Source organism: Oncorhynchus mykiss, chromosome 6 (assembly GCF_057628025.1).
Source record: "Oncorhynchus mykiss isolate SJ-2025 chromosome 6, ASM5762802v1, whole genome shotgun sequence".
NCBI lineage: Eukaryota > Metazoa > Chordata > Actinopteri > Salmoniformes > Salmonidae > Oncorhynchus > Oncorhynchus mykiss.
In genome coordinates, this window is record NC_143027.1 from 65,849,155 (window position 1) to 65,869,779 (window position 20,625).

A 20,625-nucleotide genomic window follows, 5' to 3' on the forward strand; every position below is an offset into this window, starting at 1 on the left:
ACTTTTGTAAATTAGGTATTGTTCTTTTTATTATTACTTTGCAAAAAAAAATGTAAAACCTGTTTTCACTTTGTCGTTATGGGGTATTGTGTGTAGATTAATGAGGAAAACCTGTATTTCTCAATTTTAGAATAAGGTTGTCGTAAACAAAATGTGTAAATAGTCAAAGGGTCTGAATACTTTCCTGATGCACTGTAGATATTATATATATGTGTGTATATATGCATATATCTATCTATATCTATATCTATCTAACAGAATTAGCTACTATATTTTGGATGCGATTTGAAGCCTGGTGGAGATGTGTAAATTAGACACGCATTCAGTCTCTATATTGCTGTAGCATAGACTATGCAGCAGCAACTGTAGGCCTTCCTGTCATGAGAAAAAAAGTTATGATGAAATGATAGCGCGTCTCACAATGCGTGTAGACCTGTCTGTCCACACCCTGAGTGTTGATTTACCATGCAGAGGCCGTAGAGAAACCAGGTTTAGACATTGCATATAATTTAACAGTTCCATTTCATGCTGTTCACATGAATTATTTATTATAATTCACCGGTAACCGGGTTCCCGCCATTCAACCCCATTGAGAATGTATGGCTTTGCATACATATTCTTTATTAACACCTGCACATTTAGGAAAATCAACACATACTGCACATAATGAATATTAATGTAGCCTATGTGTCACACACAAGTCATTTACTGAGCATCAGGTAAAAACAAAAAGTTAAGTTCCCATAGGCTTTGAGACTGTTTCACTATATTAGTTATTGTAGGCAGGAAATATTCCATAGATTCCAAAGGCACTTACACGCTGTATGTTGTGAACTGCTCCGTTCAACATCCTATTCACAATGTTGACGCAATAAGCCAATGGCTGGAAAACTGTCATAACACACCCTCTGTGTATACACAGTATACACAGCTCCTGTATCATGAAATGCAATCTTGACGACATGTAGGAGAGAGAATGAGTGGGTTGTGAAATGGTTTTCCTGAAGGTTCACCTGAGGTCATGTGTCTGTAATCTGTCTGTCTGAGGTCATCTCTCTGTATCTGGCGTGTCCATACTCTGCACAATGCCGTAAGGGCTGAGAGATCAGAGGATGATGATGATGATGATGAGAGCAGTTTTTGAGGAACTTTACTGCACCTCTCCAATCAAAGAGTGATGAAGATTTCTGTCTGTATTTTATTAACACCAGTTCACTCAGGTCAGGGGAAAAGATCGACATACATGTACGTGACTTTTTCACAGATGCCTGTTTTGCACCTTCACTTTGTATAGTAGAATCTCCAGATGGGGCAATGGGACTGTGGGTGTTGACATTGCCAGTTGGTTAGTTTGCCATGGAGAAATGAGCACAGCAAACAGAGGCGAGGAGGTGACTCTGGAAAGCAAGACTGAACGCCTCTGTGAGAGAAAGTGACAGAGTGCCTCGTCCTTGGAAATAGATCACAGCACAGCAGTCACAGACATCATCAATTACATGACTTGCGTCATTGAGCTGTATCACTCCTATAACACTGTAGTCTGACTGTTGTGGTCTGTAACTGTGTGTTGTTCTGTGTGCACTTGTTTCTCTGTGTGTCCTGTTTCGTATCCCCTGATAGACGACTTAGAGATTTCTGTGGCTGTCCCTGAGTGCTATAAGTAGACATAGGAAGGTAAACTCCTTGCAGACAGCGGGAGCCGATCTACTCTCCATGCCAGTTCATGCAGTGCTGTGGGCAGCAATGTAGGAAATGATAACATTACGGAATGAGCATTACCTTTTCCAGAAAATCTATCAGAACTTTGGAACAACATCAGAGCTTTGAAGTACATGTTTGCACATAGGACCTGATAAGAGGAGATGTGGAATGAACGTCGGTGTGCAGGAATTCTCAGGATGGAATGTTAGCCCGGTTAGATGTCAGTTAGTGCTGTGCTGTGGAGGGAGTCGAGAGGAGACGAGAGGCTATGAGCTCTTCAGGACCAGAGATAAACAGGCAAAGCACAGAGCCACAGGGGACAAAGAGCAGAAAGTTTTATCACAACATAGTGAATCACAGCATTACACTACGTCTAAGAAAGAACAGGAGATATGGCCATATTGTAGGAATGTTGTTACTGAAATACTGAATTCTCCCTCTCCCTTTTTCTCATTCGCAAACACTCTCTCTCTCTCTCTCTCTCGCTTCCTCTTCCCCTCTCTCTCGCTCTTGCTGTCTCTCTCTCTCTCTCTCGCACTCCTAGCAGCCATTAATCATGACGTTAAGCATAAGGCACTGGGACTCCAAATGTCATCACATATCAGCAATTAAAACTGTTAGACCACTAAGTCAGACACAGCATGTCAGATGTCAGTGAAGACATGGTGCTCCTTTTTGATGAGGCTTCTGGCACACTCAACACCTCACAGTACTATCTGGATGAAGGAGTCTCCAGGTTCTCCTCTTCCTGGATGCATTTGACAGGCTTTTTGGATCAAGTGGAGAGGTGGAGCTCATGTAGCCCTGTCAGCCTCAGAGTAAGAGGCTTCTGATCTGTCTTTCTACTGGAGCACCCTCTGGAGCTCTAGGTCTGCTCTGGGTCTTTTCCTGCCCGGCAACATAATTAACCAAGCTTTGCTCTGTCTTTTTATGTGTAATACCAGGTGTGGCAGTGTGGGGGCAGTGTGGAAGTCCTGCCCTGTGCCCATATCGCCCATATAGAGCGTGCCCACAAGCCCTATACTGAGGACCTGACGTCTCACGTGAGACGGAACGCCCTGAGGGTTGCGGAGGTCTGGATGGACGAGTTTAAGAGCCATGTGTATATGGCCTGGAACATCCCTCAGGAGGTGAGAGTTTGTCAGCTGCTAACTGAACCAGGGCTACTGAACCATGTCTAATGGAGGGTGGGCAAGAGGTCAGGGTGGGAATATTGTCTCGCTAGTGGGGATTTGTAAATAAAGAGTGATGTATAGTGTAATATGTTAGTGTAGAGGTTTAGGATCTTCATTTGATCACCCTGTTGCAGGAGAACGTTCCTACAATGCAGGACATTTGAAACTTGTAGAGTATTTGAGGTTTTAAAAAGGCTTCTGACGTTTGTAAATTCCACTATGACATGTCAGACTTAATTTTCCCTTATGAAAAATGTCAGCCCCTAAAAGAAAGGTGCATTAATTATAATCTACATAATTAAAATTTTCTGTTGCAGCAGGATTATTTTTCTGCTGTAGCAAACTGGCTCAAATTAAGATCCTACACCTGTATTGTGAAAAGAACTGTTACTAAAGTTATTTTTGTAGATCCCAATTTTATATGGCATTGTGTGTGTATATATACAGTTGAAGTTAACATACACCTTAGCCAAATACATTTAAACTCAGTTTCACAATTCCTGACATTTAATCCTAGTAAAAATTCCCTGTTTTAGGTCAGTTAGGATCACCACTTTATTTTGAGAATGTGAAATGTCGGAATAATAGTAGTTATTTATTTAACCTTTTATTTCTTTCATCACATTCCCAGTGGGTCAGAAGTTTACATACATACACTCAATTAGTAGCATGGCCTTTAAATTGTTTAACTTGGGTCAAACGTTTTGGGTAGCCATCCACAAGCTTCCCACAATAAGTTGAATTTTGACCCATTCCTGCTGACAGAGCTGGTGTAACTGAGTCAGGTTTGTAGGCCTCCTTGCTCTCTCACATGCTTTTTCAGTTCTGCCCACACATTTTCTATAGGATTGAGGTCAGGGCTTTGTGATGGCCACTCCAATACCTTGACTTTGTTGTCCTTAAGCCATTTTGCCACAACTTTGGAAGTATGCTTTGGGTCATTGTCCATTTGAAAGACCCATTTGTGACCAAGCTTTAACTTCCTGACTGATGTCTTGAGATGTTGCTTCAATATATCCACATAATTTACCTCATCATTTATCCTCATAATGCCATCTTTTTTGTGAAGTGCACCAGTCCGTCCTGCAGCAAAAGCACCTCCACAACATGATGCTGCCACCCCCTTGCTTCAGGGTTGGGATGGTGTTCTTCGGCTTGCAAGCCTCCCCATTTGTCCTCCAACAATGGTCATTATGGCCAAACAGTATTAATTTTTGTTTCGTCAGACCAGAGGACATTTCTCCAAAAAGTACGATATTTGTCCCCATGTGCAGTTGCAAACCGTAAACCTGTCTTTTTTATGGCGGTTTTGAAGCAGTGGCTTCTTTCTTGCAAGAGTGTCCTTTCAGGTTATGTCGATATAGGACTCGTTTTACTGTGGATATAGGTACTTTTGTATCCATTTCCGCCAGCATCTTCAAAAGGTCCTTTGCTGCTGTTCTGGGATCGATTTGCACTTTTCGCACCAAAATACGTTCTTCTCTAGGAGACAGAACGTATCTCCTTCCTGAGCAGTATGACTGCTGTGTGGTCCCATGGTGTTTGTACTTGCGTACTGTTGTTTGTACAGATGAACGTGGTAGCTTCAGGCATTTGGAAATTGCACCCAAGGATGAACCAGACTTGTGGACTTCTACAATTTTTTTTCTGAGGTCTTCGCTGATTTCTTTAGATTTTCCCATGATGTCAGGCAAAGAGGCACTGAGTTTGAAGGTAGGCCTTGAAATGCATTCACAGGTACAACTTCAATTGACTCAAATGATGTCAATTAGCCTATCAGAAGCTTCTAAAGCCATGACATCATTTTCTGGAATTTTCCAAGCTGTTTAACTTATAGGCACAGTCAATTTACTGTATGTAAACTTCTGACCCACTGGAATTGTGATACAGTGAATTATAAGTGAAATAATCTGTCTGTAAACAATTGTTGGAAAAATTACTTGTGTCATTCACAAAGTATATGTCCTAACCGACTTGCCAAAACTATAGTTTGTTAACAAGACATTTGTGGAGTGGTTGAAAAACAAGTTTTAATGACTGCCACCTAGGTGTATGTAGACTTCTGACTTCAACTGTGTGTGTGGTGTGTGTGTGTGTGTGTGTGGCCCATACACACACACACACAACTATAAATAAATATTAGCAGAGATGCCTGGTGTTTCTTTGAACAAAGGCTGAGTTGATTAGATGCTTTATAGTTTTCCTATTTGCACTCAATACTCACAATTATGTAAAAACTCCTTTCAAATAGATTAGCATCAGCAGGCAAATCTCCAAATTGATATCGATACACTGAGTTCTGCTATTCTACTCAACAAGCTTGGAGGGAAATTTGGCCTCGGGATTAGCCTCATTAATTTATTATGTCCAAACGTATTAGAAACCTATTCCATTTCAAGTCACAGCTGTTGCTGTTTTGTCTATTAGACTCTCGTTAGTCCGTTTATTGTATCTCAGAAGGATGCAAGTTTCCTCAATTGCAGTTGATGTTGGATCTATCAGGTCTGCTTCAGCTTTTAAGTTTGTCAGTGAGGCAGCAATTAAGATAATTTGGGTAGTGTGGACAGGAGCGGCAGCTTGCTGCAGAAGGAAGGCTGGGCCAGAGCGTGGCTGTTGCAGCGTGAGGACTCAGAGGAAATGGCAGATGATGTTAAATGATGTCAGTCACTGAGTCCTGCGGTTCTATATACAAGGAACATGAAAGGCTCGCAGGAGTTATGTCACATGGCCTCTCTGAAATCAGTGAAACTGGGAATGTGATTCCTCTTTCCACCTAAGAGCTTGGCACATATAATCTTTCCTATGCATGATATCTTTATGAATTTGTATCTTTACAGCAATCCAGGTCAAACTGTTTATCTCTGTGTTTATGTGTGTAGGACTCAGGAATAGACATTGGCGATATCTCTGAGAGGAAGGCCCTTAGGAAGAGGCTCCAGTGTAAGACGTTTCGGTGGTACCTGGTCAACATCTACCCAGAGATGAGGATGTACACAGACACCATTGCATATGGAGTGGTAAGCAACATGCCCTCTGCAAAAAAATTGCGATGCTATGTCAAGTAAAGTCTCTACAGAATAAACCATGCGGTCCATGCCTGAACAAATAATCATCCATTGAGTTACGATTTGGATGACTGCAGTTAGGAATACATTCATTTCACAGAGATATGCATTTCTGTGGCAGCTTGGCTCTAAAACACGTGGACATGCCTACCATAGCCTCAGTCTTTGTGTGTACTGCCAGGGTTGGCACGCTTAAGCTTGGGCAATGTGGACATGATGTGGAAAAGGTGCAGGAACTCAGACTCTGGGAGAAGACAGAAGACTTGCTGGAGATTATACAGTACACAGACCTGCCCAAGTGCTAAAGCTTTATTTTTCCAGTCTACTCAGAGGAATCTGTCCATTGTGTATGCACATAGAGTAGAGTCTATTGTTTATACACGCATACAGTAAGAGACAAACCATTGTATAGTATGCATATACACTGAGTATACAAAACATTAAGAACACCTGCTCTTTCCATGACACAGACTGACCAGGTGAATCCAGGCGAAAGCTATGATCCCTTATTGATGTCACGTGTTAAATCCACTTCAATCAGTGCAGATGAACAAGATGAGACAGGTAAAATAAAGATTTTTAAGCCTTGAGATGGATTGTGTATGCATGCCATTCAGAGGATGAATGGGCAAGACAAAATATTTAAGTGCCTTTGAACGGGGTATGGTAGTAGGTGCCATGTTCACCGGCTTGTGTCAAGAACTGCAACGCTGCTGGATTTTTGACGCTCAAAGGTGTCCTGTGTGTATCAAGAATGTTCCACCACCCAAAGGTTATACCATTGAGTATGCACATATTGTTGTGCAGTGGTGGGGCTGGTGAGCAGAGCTTGTTTTATGTCACCTCCTCTCACAGAGATCTGCCTGTGTGGAATTCTCAGCAATGCTAGACAAATGTTTCTGAATTTGTATTCTGGCCATGAGGGCACGCTGGCAGTATTTATATTAGCAATTCATGTTCAACACAAACAGCTTTATTTCTGTGGGGCCACAGTGCATTAGTGCAATATGCCTGAATCTACAGTGACACACCCAAAAAGCAGTCTCATTGGAGTACGGTCTTCATTTCATGGTTGGTTTCTTTCTCTGTATTTCCATATTATTATGAAAGGTAGTAAGACACAGAGAGGAAAATAGGTCAGCCTTATTAAAATGTATTCAAGTAGTAAGTGGGTTCAAAAATAGAATGTCCTCATTACTCTGCATTTGCTAGGTGCATTTTATGAACTTGTCAATCATTTTTGTCAGAGAATTCATTATCTAGAATGCAGACTTTGTTCAGCACTGCATTTGAGGTCAAAGGTCATGCTACACCCCACACTGACAAGCAGCCCCAGGTTTTATTCACTCATGCATGAACCTTGCACGTTATAGTTTTTTCATTTCATGGAACCTGAGTGAAATGGTTAGATGTTGTCTGTCAGACTTTATTCCATCATGTTCGGTCCCTGACGAGTATCCCAGGTGCTGCCTGGCATTTTAATGATCAGCTGACAGAATGAGACATATCCTGTGCCAGTGGGGAGTTGACAGGCACAGTCTCTGACTGTGTCCTTGTAATGTCATATCCGTACCTAATCCTGTCCTCACGGAGAGCAAGGCAAACACATCTTAATCCGCCCAGCCACCAATCCCTGGCTCCAGAGTACCTCCCCTCTCCTCACAAAAACCTGTTGACTGTATCTGTAAAATAAATACTGCTACATATTGAAATAATTGTGCAAACACCAGGCTTCATGTTTGGATTACAAGTTCCATTTATGTTCTATGTCATGTTGTTCTGCAAAGAACAGAAAATAGTTCCCTCCATGTGTTGTTTTGAAGTTATACCGGAAACCTGCTCTCTGGTTTGATTGAATAGGGAGCTGTGATGGCAGAAATATTTGAATTGTTTCAAGGTCTCATCGATTCTCTGTCACACAGCTAACCTCTCCCTGAACTAGCCGATTGAGTGACATGTCAAATTATGACTCCCTTTGTGATCATTTCCTCCCTCAGCTGAAGAACTCTCTGAAGAGTGACCTGTGTCTGGACCAGGGGCCGGACACCGACAACATCCCCATCCTGTACCTCTGTCATGGAATGACACCTCAGGTTAGATCCCCCTCGAGCCCTCTTCAGCCCACATCACTACATCACATCTGTCTCTGTGTCAAATCTCCCACATGTGTATAGCCCGCCTTTTTTTTATCCCTCCTTTTGACCCTTTCTTATCTTGCATAAGGCTTATCAGTGAAATTCAGTCCACGACTCTGCTACAGTACGATTGGTCCCTTTAAAGAGCTATTATTGTATGAAACGTGTCTGATCTCTTTTATGGCTTAGTAAGGGCAGCACCTGTGATCTACCAGCTGACCAGCAGGACTCCACTTATCATTCACCACACTGCTAAGGGCCCCCACATCCACCATGGGCTTTATATCTGAACTTCATTCAATCTGAGAGAGAGAGAGAGAGAGTATAAATAAATAATCCAAAAGTGTTTATAAAAGGTATACTTTCCCGGTCTCCAGACAGGCATTAGCAGTTAATTCCAGGAAGCCACTACAGTGCTGTTGAGATGGAGAGCATCCCCTGACACTGTTTCTATCTGGGTCAGGCTGGCAGAATGATACAGCCCTATTTCAGCACAACTGCTGTCTCTGCACTATCTCACCTCTAACAATTTCCATAATGTTGTGAAAACTGAGAAACCATGGACTATGTAAATGTTAAAACAAAAATTGAAACTCAAATAACTTTCTACAACGGCTACCTAGTTGTATATTTTTCTGCCATAAATATGCACAGCAGTAATTTCTTATTAGAGCTTTGGTTCTATTGTTTCTGAATGTACTTCTCTCAAGTTTGCAGAAGGTGAAATTTTAGGCCAGGGTGAGTGTTTATACTTGCACATACTAAAGTCGGCTAGCACCAACCTTAGCCCAGGCCAACTGTAGCTGGTCCTGTTCCGGAGCAGGGTTAGCATCGACTTTTCGGGGCTAGCCCCAGAATAGCCAGCCAAAATAGGCAGTGTGAAACAGGGTCAAGAACAATGCCTGGAATGCTCACTGTCCAATCACAAAAGCTGCACGGTCACTTAATTTACATATTCTTGTGATGATGCCTCTAATGCATTCTACACCATTTAGTAAATTCATACTATTTCAACCTTCCATCTGAGGGAAAAATATATATATATATTTGGTTGCTATGCCTAAGGAATGATTGCTATGCAGGCTGGTTAATGTCTTCTCACTTAGCCAACTAAAGCTACAAACTCTACAGCTGGAAGGGCAGCATATGCTTAATTTTCTTTGCCTTTTTATATGTTTTGTATTGACATTTAATTTGATATATCCATGATAATAATATTGTTGCATAATTTGGCCTGGATCAGAAAATGTATTGATTTTTGTTCATGCACAGCATTCTCTGTGTAGACCTACAGGGGCAAGATCGAATTTCAAAATTAAAACATTGTTTCCGAGGTTAGACAGGCAGACAGCAAGGTTTATACAAACCATCACTGTTGGAAATCAAATGATTGACTAGAAGCAAGAGGAAATCATGTGCTAATAAATGTCTTATTGCTTATAACATTGGTTGCGTGTCATAGATATAATGTTGGTTGCATGTTGTGTTTGTACTAACGTACAAAGCCCAGGGCTTTGGAATACAAGTGTGAATCCTTAGCCCGGGGCTCAAGCTTAGCCCAGGATGAACAAATGCTTGTGTGAACACATGCTAAGTCAGCCCAGGGCCAGACTAGCCTGTGGTTTAGCTAGCCACGGGCTAAGAACAATGCCAGAACAACAAAGAATTTTATGTGATCCTTAACCAGACTAGAATTAGTATTTTCTAATGATCCCCAGTTGGTATTCACGTAATATTAAGGAATTCCCCTCGACCACATTATTTTCTATTGACCCCCCCATTGTAAGAGAGGCAACTTCGTAATCTATTTTTATTTATTTTTCTGTTATACATGAATAACAAAACATGCTGAAAAGCTGCTGTATTGCTCAATGTACATGTAGCCAGGTCAAAAATCACAATTTATGGTTCGTAATTCTTCCACGTAGGGAAATGGAGCCTGCGAGAAGAGCCCTGTGGCTTCAGGCTATTCGGTGTGGGATAGTGGGAAATGTAGGGATACAGTGTCCAAGTAGGCTACACGTAGCAATGTGTGTAAAAAACATTTAATCACAGGTAAGACATTTAACTTGTTAAGTACAGTCTGCTTGTTAATTCTACTCACTACTTGTAGCTGTATAGTCTATTTGTTTGTGGTTGGTCTTGGCTAGCTTAATGTTTCGGTCGGTAGCCAGCTACAGTAGCTAGCTAGCACTAGTGGCTGCTAGCACCGTCATTAAAAGGGGCTTGAGAGATGTAGCGAGTACTTTTGCTAAGTAGTGAGAACACTAGGGAGCAGGCAATATTTAAAAGTAATCTTTAGACATGGTGTACTTTTCTTAAATGTAGTTTTGTAACTGACTAAAACGGATAACAACAAAACAAATTGTTTGAATAAGGTCAAGTTTTTGCCATGAGCCAATGGGATCCAAACGAGATTAAAGCATTTGCATCACACAAAAACAGTACATCATACAGCACATTATTACACCACTACACTTAGGTTGGAGTCATTAAAACTAGTTTTTAGACCACTCCACAAATGTGTTGTTAACAAACTATAGTTTTGGCAAGTCGGTTAGGCAAGTCTACTTTGTGCATGACACAAGTCATCTTTCCAACAATTGATTACAGACAGATTATTTCACTTATAATTCACTGTATCACAATTCCAGTGGGTCAGAAGTTTACATACACTGAGTTGACTGTGCCTTTTAAACAGCTTGGAAAATTCCAGAATTATTTAATGGCTTTAGAAGCTTCTGAAAAGGCTAATTGACATCATTTGAGTCAATTGGAGGTATACTTGTGGATGTATTTCAAGGCCTACCTTCAAACTCAGTGCCTCTGCTTAACGTAATGGGAAGATCAAAATAAATCAGCCAAGACCTCAGAAATAAAATTGTAGACCTCCATATGTCTGGTTCATCCTTGGGAGCAATTTCCAAACGCCTGAAGATACCACATTCATCTGTACAATCAATAGTACACAAGTATAAACACCATGGGACCATGCAGCCATCATACCGCTCAGGAAGGAGATGTGTTCTGTCTCCTAGAGATGAACGTACTTGGGTGCGAAAAGTGCAAATCAATCCCAGAACAACAGCAAAGGACCTTGTGAAGATGCTGGAGGAAACGGGTACAAAAGTATCTATATCCACAGTAAAAACGAGTCCTACAGTGCCTTGCGAAAGTATTCGGCCCCCTTGAACTTTGCGACCTTTTGCCACATTTCAGGCTTCAAACATAAAGATATAAAACTGTATTTTTTTGTGAAGAATCAACAAGTGGGACACAATCATGAAGTGGAACGACATTTATTGGCTATTTCAAACTTTTTTAACAAATCAAAAACTGAAAAATTGGGCGTGCAAAATTATTCAGCCCCTTTTACTTTCAGTGCAGCAAACTCTCTCCAGAAGTTCAGTGAGGATCTCTGAATGATCCAATGTTGACCTAAATGACTAATGATGATGAATACAATCCACCTGTGTGTAATCAAGTCTCCGTATAAATGCACCTGCACTGTGATAGTCTCAGAGGTCCGTTAAAAGCGCAGAGAGCATCATGAAGAACAAGGAACACACCAGGCAGGTCCGAGATACTGTTGTGAAGAAGTTTAAAGCCGGATTTGGATACAAAAAGATTTCCCAAGCTTTAAACATCCCAAGGAGCACTGTGCAAGCGATAATATTGAAATGGAAGGAGTATCAGACCACTGCAAATCTACCAAGACCTGGCCGTCCCTCTAAACTTTCAGCTCATACAAGGAGAAGACTGATCAGAGATGCAGCCAAGAGGCCCATGATCACTCTGGATGAACTGCAGAGATCTACAGCTGAGGTGGGAGACTCTGTCCATAGGACAACAATCAGTCGTATATTGCACAAATCTGGCCTTTATGGAAGAGTGGCAAGAAGAAAGCCATTTCTTAAAGATATCCATAAAAAAGTGTCGTTTAAAGTTTGCCACAAGCCACCTGGGAGACACACCAAACATGTGGAAGAAGGTGCTCTGGTCAGATGAAATCAAAATTGAACTTTTTGGCAACAATGCAAAACGTTATGTTTGGCGTAAAAGCAACACAGCTGAACACACCATCCCCACTGTCAAACATGGTGGTGGCAGCATCATGGTTTGTGCCTGCTTTTCTTCAGCAGGGACAGGGAAGATGGTTAAAATTGATGAGAAGATGGATGGAGCCAAATACAGGACCATTCTGGAAGACCTGATGGAGTCTGCAAAAGACCTGAGACTGGGACGGAGATTTGTCTTCCAACAAGACAATGATCCAAAACATAAAGCAAAATATACAATGGAATGGTTCAAAAATAAACATCCAGGTGTTAGAATGGCCAAGTCAAAGTCCAGACGAGAATCTGTGGAAAGAACTGAAAACTGCTGTTCACAAATGCTCTCCATCCAACCTCACTGAGCTCGAGCTGTTTTGCAAGGAGGAATGGGAAACAATTTCAGTCTCTCGATGTGCAAAACTGATAGAGACATACCCCAAGCGACTTACAGCTGTAATCGCAGCAAAAGGTGGCGCTACAAAGTATTAACTTAAGGGGGCTGAATAATTTTGCACACCCAATTTTTCAGTTTTTGATTTGTTAAACAAGTTTGAAATATCCAATAAATGTCGTTCCACTTCATGATTGTGTCCCACTTGTTGTTGATTCTACACAAAAAAATAGTTTTATATCTTTGTTTGAAGCCTGAAATGTGGCAAAAGGTCGCAAAGTTCAAGGGGGCCGAATACTTTCGCAAGGCACTGTATATATCGACATAACCTGAAATTCCGCTCAGCAAGGAAGAAGCCTCAGCTCCAAAACCGCCATTAAAAAAAGCCAGAATACAGTTTGCAACTGCACATGGGAACAAAGATCACACTTTTTGGACTTTCTGGTCTGATGAAACAAAAATAATAACATTTTGGCCATAATGACCATTGTTATGTTTGGCGGAAAAAGGGGGATGCTTGCAAGCCGAAGAACACCATCCCAACCGTGAAGCACGGGGGTGGCAGCATCATGTTGTGGGGTTGCTTTGCTGCAGGAGGGACTGGTGCCCTTCACAAAATAGATGGCATCACGAGGAAGGGAAATTATGTGGATATATTGAAGCAACATCTCAAGACATCAGTCAGGAAGTTAAAACTTGGTCGCGAATGGGTCTTCCAAATGGACAATGACCCCAATTATACTAGCAAAGTTGTGGCAAAATGGCTGAAGATTATCAAAGTTAAGCTATTGGAGTGGCCATCACAAAGCCCTGACCTCGATCCTATAGAATTTTTGTGGACAGAACTGAAAAAGCGTGTGCGAGCAAGAAAGCCTACAAACCCGACTGTTGCACCAGCTCTGTCAGGAGGAATGGGCCAAAATTCATCAAACTTATTGTGGGAATCTTGTGGATGGCTACCCGAAACGTTTGACCTAAGTTAAACAATTTAAAGGCAATGCAACTGATTGAGTGTATGTAAACTTCTGACCCACTGGGAATGTGATGAAAGAAAGAAATAATTCTCTGTACTATTTTTCTGACATTTCACATTCTTAAAATAAAGTGTTGCTGACCTAAGACAGGGACATTTTACTAGGATTAAATGTCTGAAATTGTGAAACTGAGTTTAAATGTATTTGGCTAAGGTATATGTAAACTTCCGACTTCAACTGTATGTACGGTCACTGTGGGAATGATGTCATCGATACACTTATTGATGAAGCTGTTGACTGAGGTGGTATACTCCTCAATATTATTGGATGAATCCAAGAACTTATTCCAGTCTGTGCTAGCAAAACAGTCCTGTAGTGTGGCATCCACTTTTGTATTGAGCAAGTCACTGGTACTTCCTGCTTTAGTTTTTGTTTGTAAGCAGGAATCAGGAGGATAGAATTATGGTCAGATTTTACAAATGAAGGGTGTGGGAGAGTTTTGTATGCGCCTGTGTGTGTGGAGTAAAGGTGGTCTTTTTTTCCCCTCTAGTTTTTTTCCCTCTACAAATTAGGTAAAACGGATTTAAGTTTGCCTGCATTTAAGTCCCCAGCCACTAGGAGTGCCACTTCTGAATGAGCATTTTCTTGTTTGCTTATGGCCTTATACAGCTCTTTGAGTGCGGTCTTAGTACCAGCATCAGTTTGTGGTGGTAAATAGACAGCTACGAAAAATATTGATGAAAACTCTCTTGGTAGATAGTACAGCTTATCATGAGGTTCCCTACCTCAGGCGGGCAATACCTCGAGACTTCCATAATATTAAACATAGTGCACTAGCTGTTATTGACAAGTAGACACACCACCAACCCTCGTCTTACCGGACGTAGTTGTTCTGTCCTGTCGATGCACAGAAAACCCAGCCAACTGTATATTATCCCTGTTGTCGTTCAGCCTCGACTCTGTGAAACATGAGATATTGCAATTTTTAATGTCCCGTTGGTAGGATAGTCTCGAACGGAGCTCATCCAATTTATTCTCCAGTGATTGCACGTTGGCCAATAGAACAGATGGTAGAGGTGGGTTATCCACTCACCCAACAAATTCTCATAAGGCACCCCGATTACCGCCCCTTGTACCTCCGTCTTTTCTTCACGCAAATTACTGGGATTTGGGCCTGGTCTCGGAGAAACAGTGTATCCTTCACTTCGGATTCATTAAAGAAAAAAATCTTTGTCCAGTTTGTGTAATCGCTGTTCTTATCTGAAGCTCTTTTTGGTCATAAGAGATGGTAGCAGCAACATTATGTACGAAAGTTTCAAACAATGTGAAAAAACAAACAAAATAGCACAGTTGGTTAATGGCCTGTAAAACGTCAGCCATCCCCTCCAACGCCATTCTCTAAAAGTCTTTCATACATTGATTGGTCAGTTATGCATGGATGTGTGGGATTAGAGTTTGTTGGCATGACATGCCTAATTTTGCTGATCTTGCCAGTGAAAAAAATCATTGAAGTAGTTGGCAATATCAGTGGTTTTTTGTGATGATTGGGCCATCTGATTCAATGAATGGTTCGCCTTTTTGCCCAAAATTGTATTTAAGGTGCTCCAAAGCTTTTTACTATCATCCTTTTTATCTTTATTTCATGGTACAGTTTGTTCATTTTACTCACACAATTTCTCAATTTACAGTACGTTTGCCAATTTGGCAATTGCTTATGTCTCTTCCCTGTCAACCATACAATTTTTAAATTCCTCATCAATTTATGGGTATTTAGCAGTTTTTACAGTCATTTCTTAATGGGTGCATGCTTATTAGTAACTGGAATAAACAATTTCATAAATGATTAAAGTTCAGTGTCTGGTTGGTCCTCATTAAAAGACACTGACCAGTGAATACTATTTACATCTTCAACATAAGATCAGTACAAAACCTCTTGTATGATCTCTTAAACACTATATTATGCCCACATGTTGGTGTTCTTAGATAGGGCTACTATGATCACTACATCCAGTTTAGAGCAGATTTCTGTAAATACCCTGGTAGGTTGACTGACAGCCTGAACCAGGTTGCAGGCACTGGTTACCGTTTGAAGCTTTTTTTTGAGTGGACAGCTTGATGAAAGTCAGTATTTAGGTCACCCAAAAAAGATATCTCTGTTGATATCACACATATTATCCAGGTTCTGACTGTTAGTACTTTGTGATCTATGGCAACTTCCCACAAGAATAGGCATTAGGTGAGGCAAGTGAACCTGTAGCCATATTACTTCAACAGCATTTGAAATTAGATTCTAAGTTTTAAAGGAATATGACTCTAAATATAAACAGCAACACTTCCCCCATTTGGTATTCCTGCCTCTAATGTATATTTTATAGCCACGTATTGCTACCACTGTATCATCAAAGGAATTAGCTAAGTGAGTTTCAGAGATAACATTAATATACTGGCTATCTGTTACTAGCAAGATATTGATTTCATCAACCTTGTTTCTTTGGCTACATACAGTATGGTAATGTGGGCTATTCAACACTTTTCTGTGTTGCGTTATTGTTTTTATTGCTTTGCTGGGAGGTTTATCAGAGGTAGACATGACAGTGATATTTATATTTGCGCTGATAGTGCAGGTGAACTACTCACAGTGGGCTTCCTACTAGAGCAAACCCTATCAGTGCTAACAGTATAACTCTGTTTTCATAAGCGCATGATTACTGCTGACAATTGCTGTCCGATTGACGGAGGCATTCAGGGGAGTTAGAGGAACATAAATTAGGTTACTTACATTATGACTGATAACTCTCTTGGGAAACTGTACATTTGCAGCAGCACTACGACATCTCAGCAACACAATGGTAGGGATTATTTAAGCAGGGCTTGGGTCACTGATAAATCATTGTCTCAACGCAGCCTTGAAATGGGAGGACAGGGTCCAAGCACCAAGATGATTTGGATGGACTCCGTCACTCCTGTAGAGTATCTTCTGTTTCCAAACGGTGTCAACGTTATCTATAAAAGTTATGCCAACAGAGCTACAGTAATCTTTTAGCCAGATGTGTAGTAAAAAGTGGTCTAATCCTTGAAAGTGAAGCTAAAAGTTGCATCCACTGTCATCCTTGCCTATTCAAACATCTCCATGGTAAACCATTCACACTCATTGCACCTGTATTGATGTTTTACGCTGGTTTGCAAATGAAAGCTCTGGAGGAATCTCCTGTGATCTCTTACAAGAAAGACAGTCAGAGCTGATCTTTCCCAAGATGCCTTGCACTCTTTTCTTAACAAATAACTTCAGAGAAAACATGACACCAAATCTCACATCCCGAGAGCAGGCTAATTTAAGAACTCATTAATGTTAGAAATCTGTTCAGATGTCTCTGTTGAATAGTTGTCGGGTTACAGTGCTGTTACTCCTTTTAGAATCCGTTTTCATTTCACACCACTTCTGATGCAGTTTTCTTCCTGCTTTACCTCCCACTGATGGTGACGGACTGAATGATAGTTTTCATTTTTTTGTTATTTTCCCTTTTTAAAAACTTTTTTTTTTTACGAACTTATACATACGATCATCAACTTACAGGCGCACACAAACAATGGCGCCATCTTTTCTATCGAGATCCGCATGCTCATACCCCCATCCCTAGTACCTGCATTATTGTTTGCCAAATGGCCTTAAATTGTACCAATTAGTTTTTCTTGGTCACCCATGCTATTTCAATAATAAATGTTTATTTTTTTCCATTGTGTCTAAGATGGCAGATTGATTGATTGACTTCCACGTTTATAGTATACATTTTTTCAAGATGAGTGATGATAAAATAATCGTCCTGTAAAAAACCTGAAGGCCCGCACGCTGTTTCTGCTCCCAATTCACCGCTTGGACTGTTTCGATCCGAAGCTGATCTTCGTCAGGTCAAACAGACTGAGTGCTCACATCCAAAAATATACACATTTCACCTCACATGACCGTTACGCACATGATGCATGGTTGGTGTGGAAACCATTTTAATTTCACTTTTGCGCATAGTCCATCATAATTAATCACACGGGTACTGTACATAAAGTATTATATACATACAAAAGGGTCCAAGTTCAAACCTAGGCAACAGTAATGAGATTACGTTGGAAACTGTTACCAGCGCATTTAACCATTCCACGTGGAACGAGCAGTGGCCATAGATATAATTAGTGACCTATTTCAAAAACAACTTGTGTACCTCTAATAATTTAATATCAGTAGTTACAAGAAAATGTATGTACAAAATGACCAAGTTGAGACCAATATGCCAGAACAAATCAACGTGACATATTCATGTAAGTAATGGTCTAATACATAACTCTTGGTTCAGACCTTTAGGAGACATGGCCGACATAGTGAATCCAATACAATTCTCTTCATAGTAATAGATTATCACAATCCCCCCCCCCCAAGAGTTTTGACATGTTCGATACCAATGTATTGCAGAGAGCACTCCATGAAATCCACAGCCACAGTGTTTCTCTGATCAAGAGTCCTGATATTACTATGGTGTTCTGCTATCCCTGTTTCAAATTTTTGGTGGAACACGTAATGTTACCCTTAATCTTAATGGCCTTGGCCATGATATGTGATTGAACATTGTGCATTGTTCGTAAAGTTACACGGGGTACATCGGCCACATCTGTAATTACCGTCCAGCACATTGTCTAGGAAGGTGCTACGTGGCACCGGTGGAAGATCAGACGTCACCACCATTTGACTGATGTTGAGGAGGGGTCGAAAGACTACCCGCGGGGGTTCTAAAAAGCCTATTTTCCAGTTGTGAATCAGGGCTCAAGTAGAGTATTGAAGGAAACTCTGAACTCGTTGGTCAAGACGGGCAGGGTGGTTTGGGTGTGAGGATGTCATTCTGGGTCCTTTTTTTTTATCATCCCTTGCGCCATGCAGCCATTCCTCTGGGTAATCCTACTGTCTGAAAAGCTCATCCAGACAGTCGGCTTATTTGTCATAGTCACTCTGTGTACTACAGATCCTGCGTATGCAAATGTATTGGATGATAGTGTTGTCAGCACTCAATCTGTTTGACCTGACGAAGATCTGTTTTGCATCAAAATGTAGACGACAAAGCTGAGAATTATTTGAAACTATCTACATTTGTCAGTGCAAAATTACTTTTAAATTCTGTCATGGAAATAAATGTATTTCCTGTTACCAAGTCATTTACGGTTGCTCTGCCTTTAGTTTTCCATGTGGGCCTATTTTTTGATGAATTATGAAAAGCTATCCAAGGATTGTTCCATAGGGTTGAGTTTTAGGGAGTGATATTGGTTCTTGTAAAATGTTTAATTTTCTTCCATATCATTATAGTTTTCTTAACTATGAAGTTGTTAATGTTCTTAGCTTTATTCTTGGAAAATAGACAAGTAAAAAGATTCTGGGGGTGAGCATGTGCATCTTCAATATGTACACATTGTTCCTCTTTAGTGCATTTAACTATATGTGGCAAGTAAAAGCCTTGGGTGGCGAGTTGATACAATCCCGAGTCTGGAAGGTTTAAACCACCATTGGACTTGGGAAGAGGTAACACTTTAATTTTTATTCTACGACTGAGTATGCTTTTTTAAAGAATGTCGGTGGTGGGGTAATTGGTATTACCAAAAAAAAAAAAAAAAAAACTTTGGCAGCAATGTCATTCTATAGAGATGTATTCTACCTGTAAGATTGATGGGATAGTTTTCAAGGTGGCATACAGTGTGTTTATGACAACTGTAAACCCCTCCTAATGTAACCCTGTGCTACCTACCACCTTCATCCCCACCCCTATCCAGCTGTGATGTCCTCCCTCCCCTCCAGCTGTTACATTCCCCCGCCTCTCCCAGGGTTCTAGCTACCCAACATGTCTAGCTACCCCACATGTGCAGACAAGCCTCCTCATCCCTCATATGCACTGTGATGGAGTCAGAGCACAGATGTAGCTGCCATCTGTAGCACACACACAAATAACTCTGCTGCTCCGCTCAGTTCAAACAGATGCTTTTTCCTGCCACTGGTGTTTTACGGCCTGTTGGCTAAATATGGGCACTCAAGTGCCCTTGGAAAATACGGTCTGGAAGACCGCATCAGAGTGTAATTAGAAGTGTTTGGGCTAGCTCGTCGATTTGAACTGTTGATGGAGAGCTCTCCTCTCTATAAACAATAAGCCATTTCCCACACGGTGCGATTTCCTGCCCTGTGCTCCAGTCCAGTGAGGTTAGCTGCATGAATAGACATGCCATATGGGTGATGTAAGTCCTAGTGAAAAGCCTAAAACAAATCAACATTTTGTGAAATGCTTGAATGCCTTCCAGCTCTCAGTAGCTTATGTATGTGCTGTCTCTTCTGTCATTCCAGAATGTGTACTACACCAGCACTCAGCAGTTACATGTAGGGGTGCTCAGTCCCACCATCGATGACGATGACAACAAGTGCCTGGTGGATGTGAACAGCCGACCGCGCCTCATCGAGTGTAGCTACGCCACAGCCAAGCGCATGAAGCTCCACTGGCTATTTACTCAGGTAAGAAACCATACAGACCTGACCAACAGACTGCTCACTGAATATAGACCAGCAAGTGATCAAAAATGGCAGGTCAATGATCTAAATTAATACTTTGTTGCAAGGGAGTTGGATCATTAGTAAAAGTGGCACAAGTGGAGGTAGATATCTTGGGTACATTTTAGTGTGTAATATTCACAGAAGTCCATGGCTCTGTGCTCAGTGTGGTTGGGTTGGTCTCATTAAGGAGTATCACAGGAATAAGAGTTTTACGGTCCATAGACCTCTCCACATTCCTCCAAACCATTTAGACGTGAACAGTAAATACATCATAATGACTCTCTCTGTCTTCATTATTGAACTGGCTCACTGAGCACAGTGGCCTGTAATGAGGGCCACATCAACATGGCCTGAAGAGTACTGAAGTTTTGAAGGTGCAATTAAAACCGTTCTGATCATTGTTCAGTGTCGTCATAATGCATGCACTCAAAATATCCACTCAAAGTGGGGTGCTAACCTTGAATTCAACTTCTGGGAATTGTGTTTACAGATAAAGATGTTTTCTCCATTGGTGGATCACTTATTTATTTTGGGTGGATGCCCGCACAAGTTCTAAACTTG

The 20,625-nt window shown here is 41.1% G+C and overlaps 1 protein-coding gene across 1 annotated transcript in view; it reads left to right on the plus strand.

Annotated features, from left to right (window-relative positions):
* Nucleotides 1-20,625, plus strand: part of LOC110526373 (polypeptide N-acetylgalactosaminyltransferase 18) — a 90,100-nt gene that overhangs the window by 65,579 nt on the left and 3,896 nt on the right. The window contains exons 7-10 of the mRNA XM_021607289.3: nt 2,646-2,831; nt 5,756-5,893; nt 7,939-8,034; nt 19,861-20,025. Of these exons, the coding sequence (XP_021462964.2) occupies nt 2,646-2,831; nt 5,756-5,893; nt 7,939-8,034; nt 19,861-20,025 (585 nt within the window). The remainder of the gene's footprint in view (nt 1-2,645; nt 2,832-5,755; nt 5,894-7,938; nt 8,035-19,860; nt 20,026-20,625) is intronic.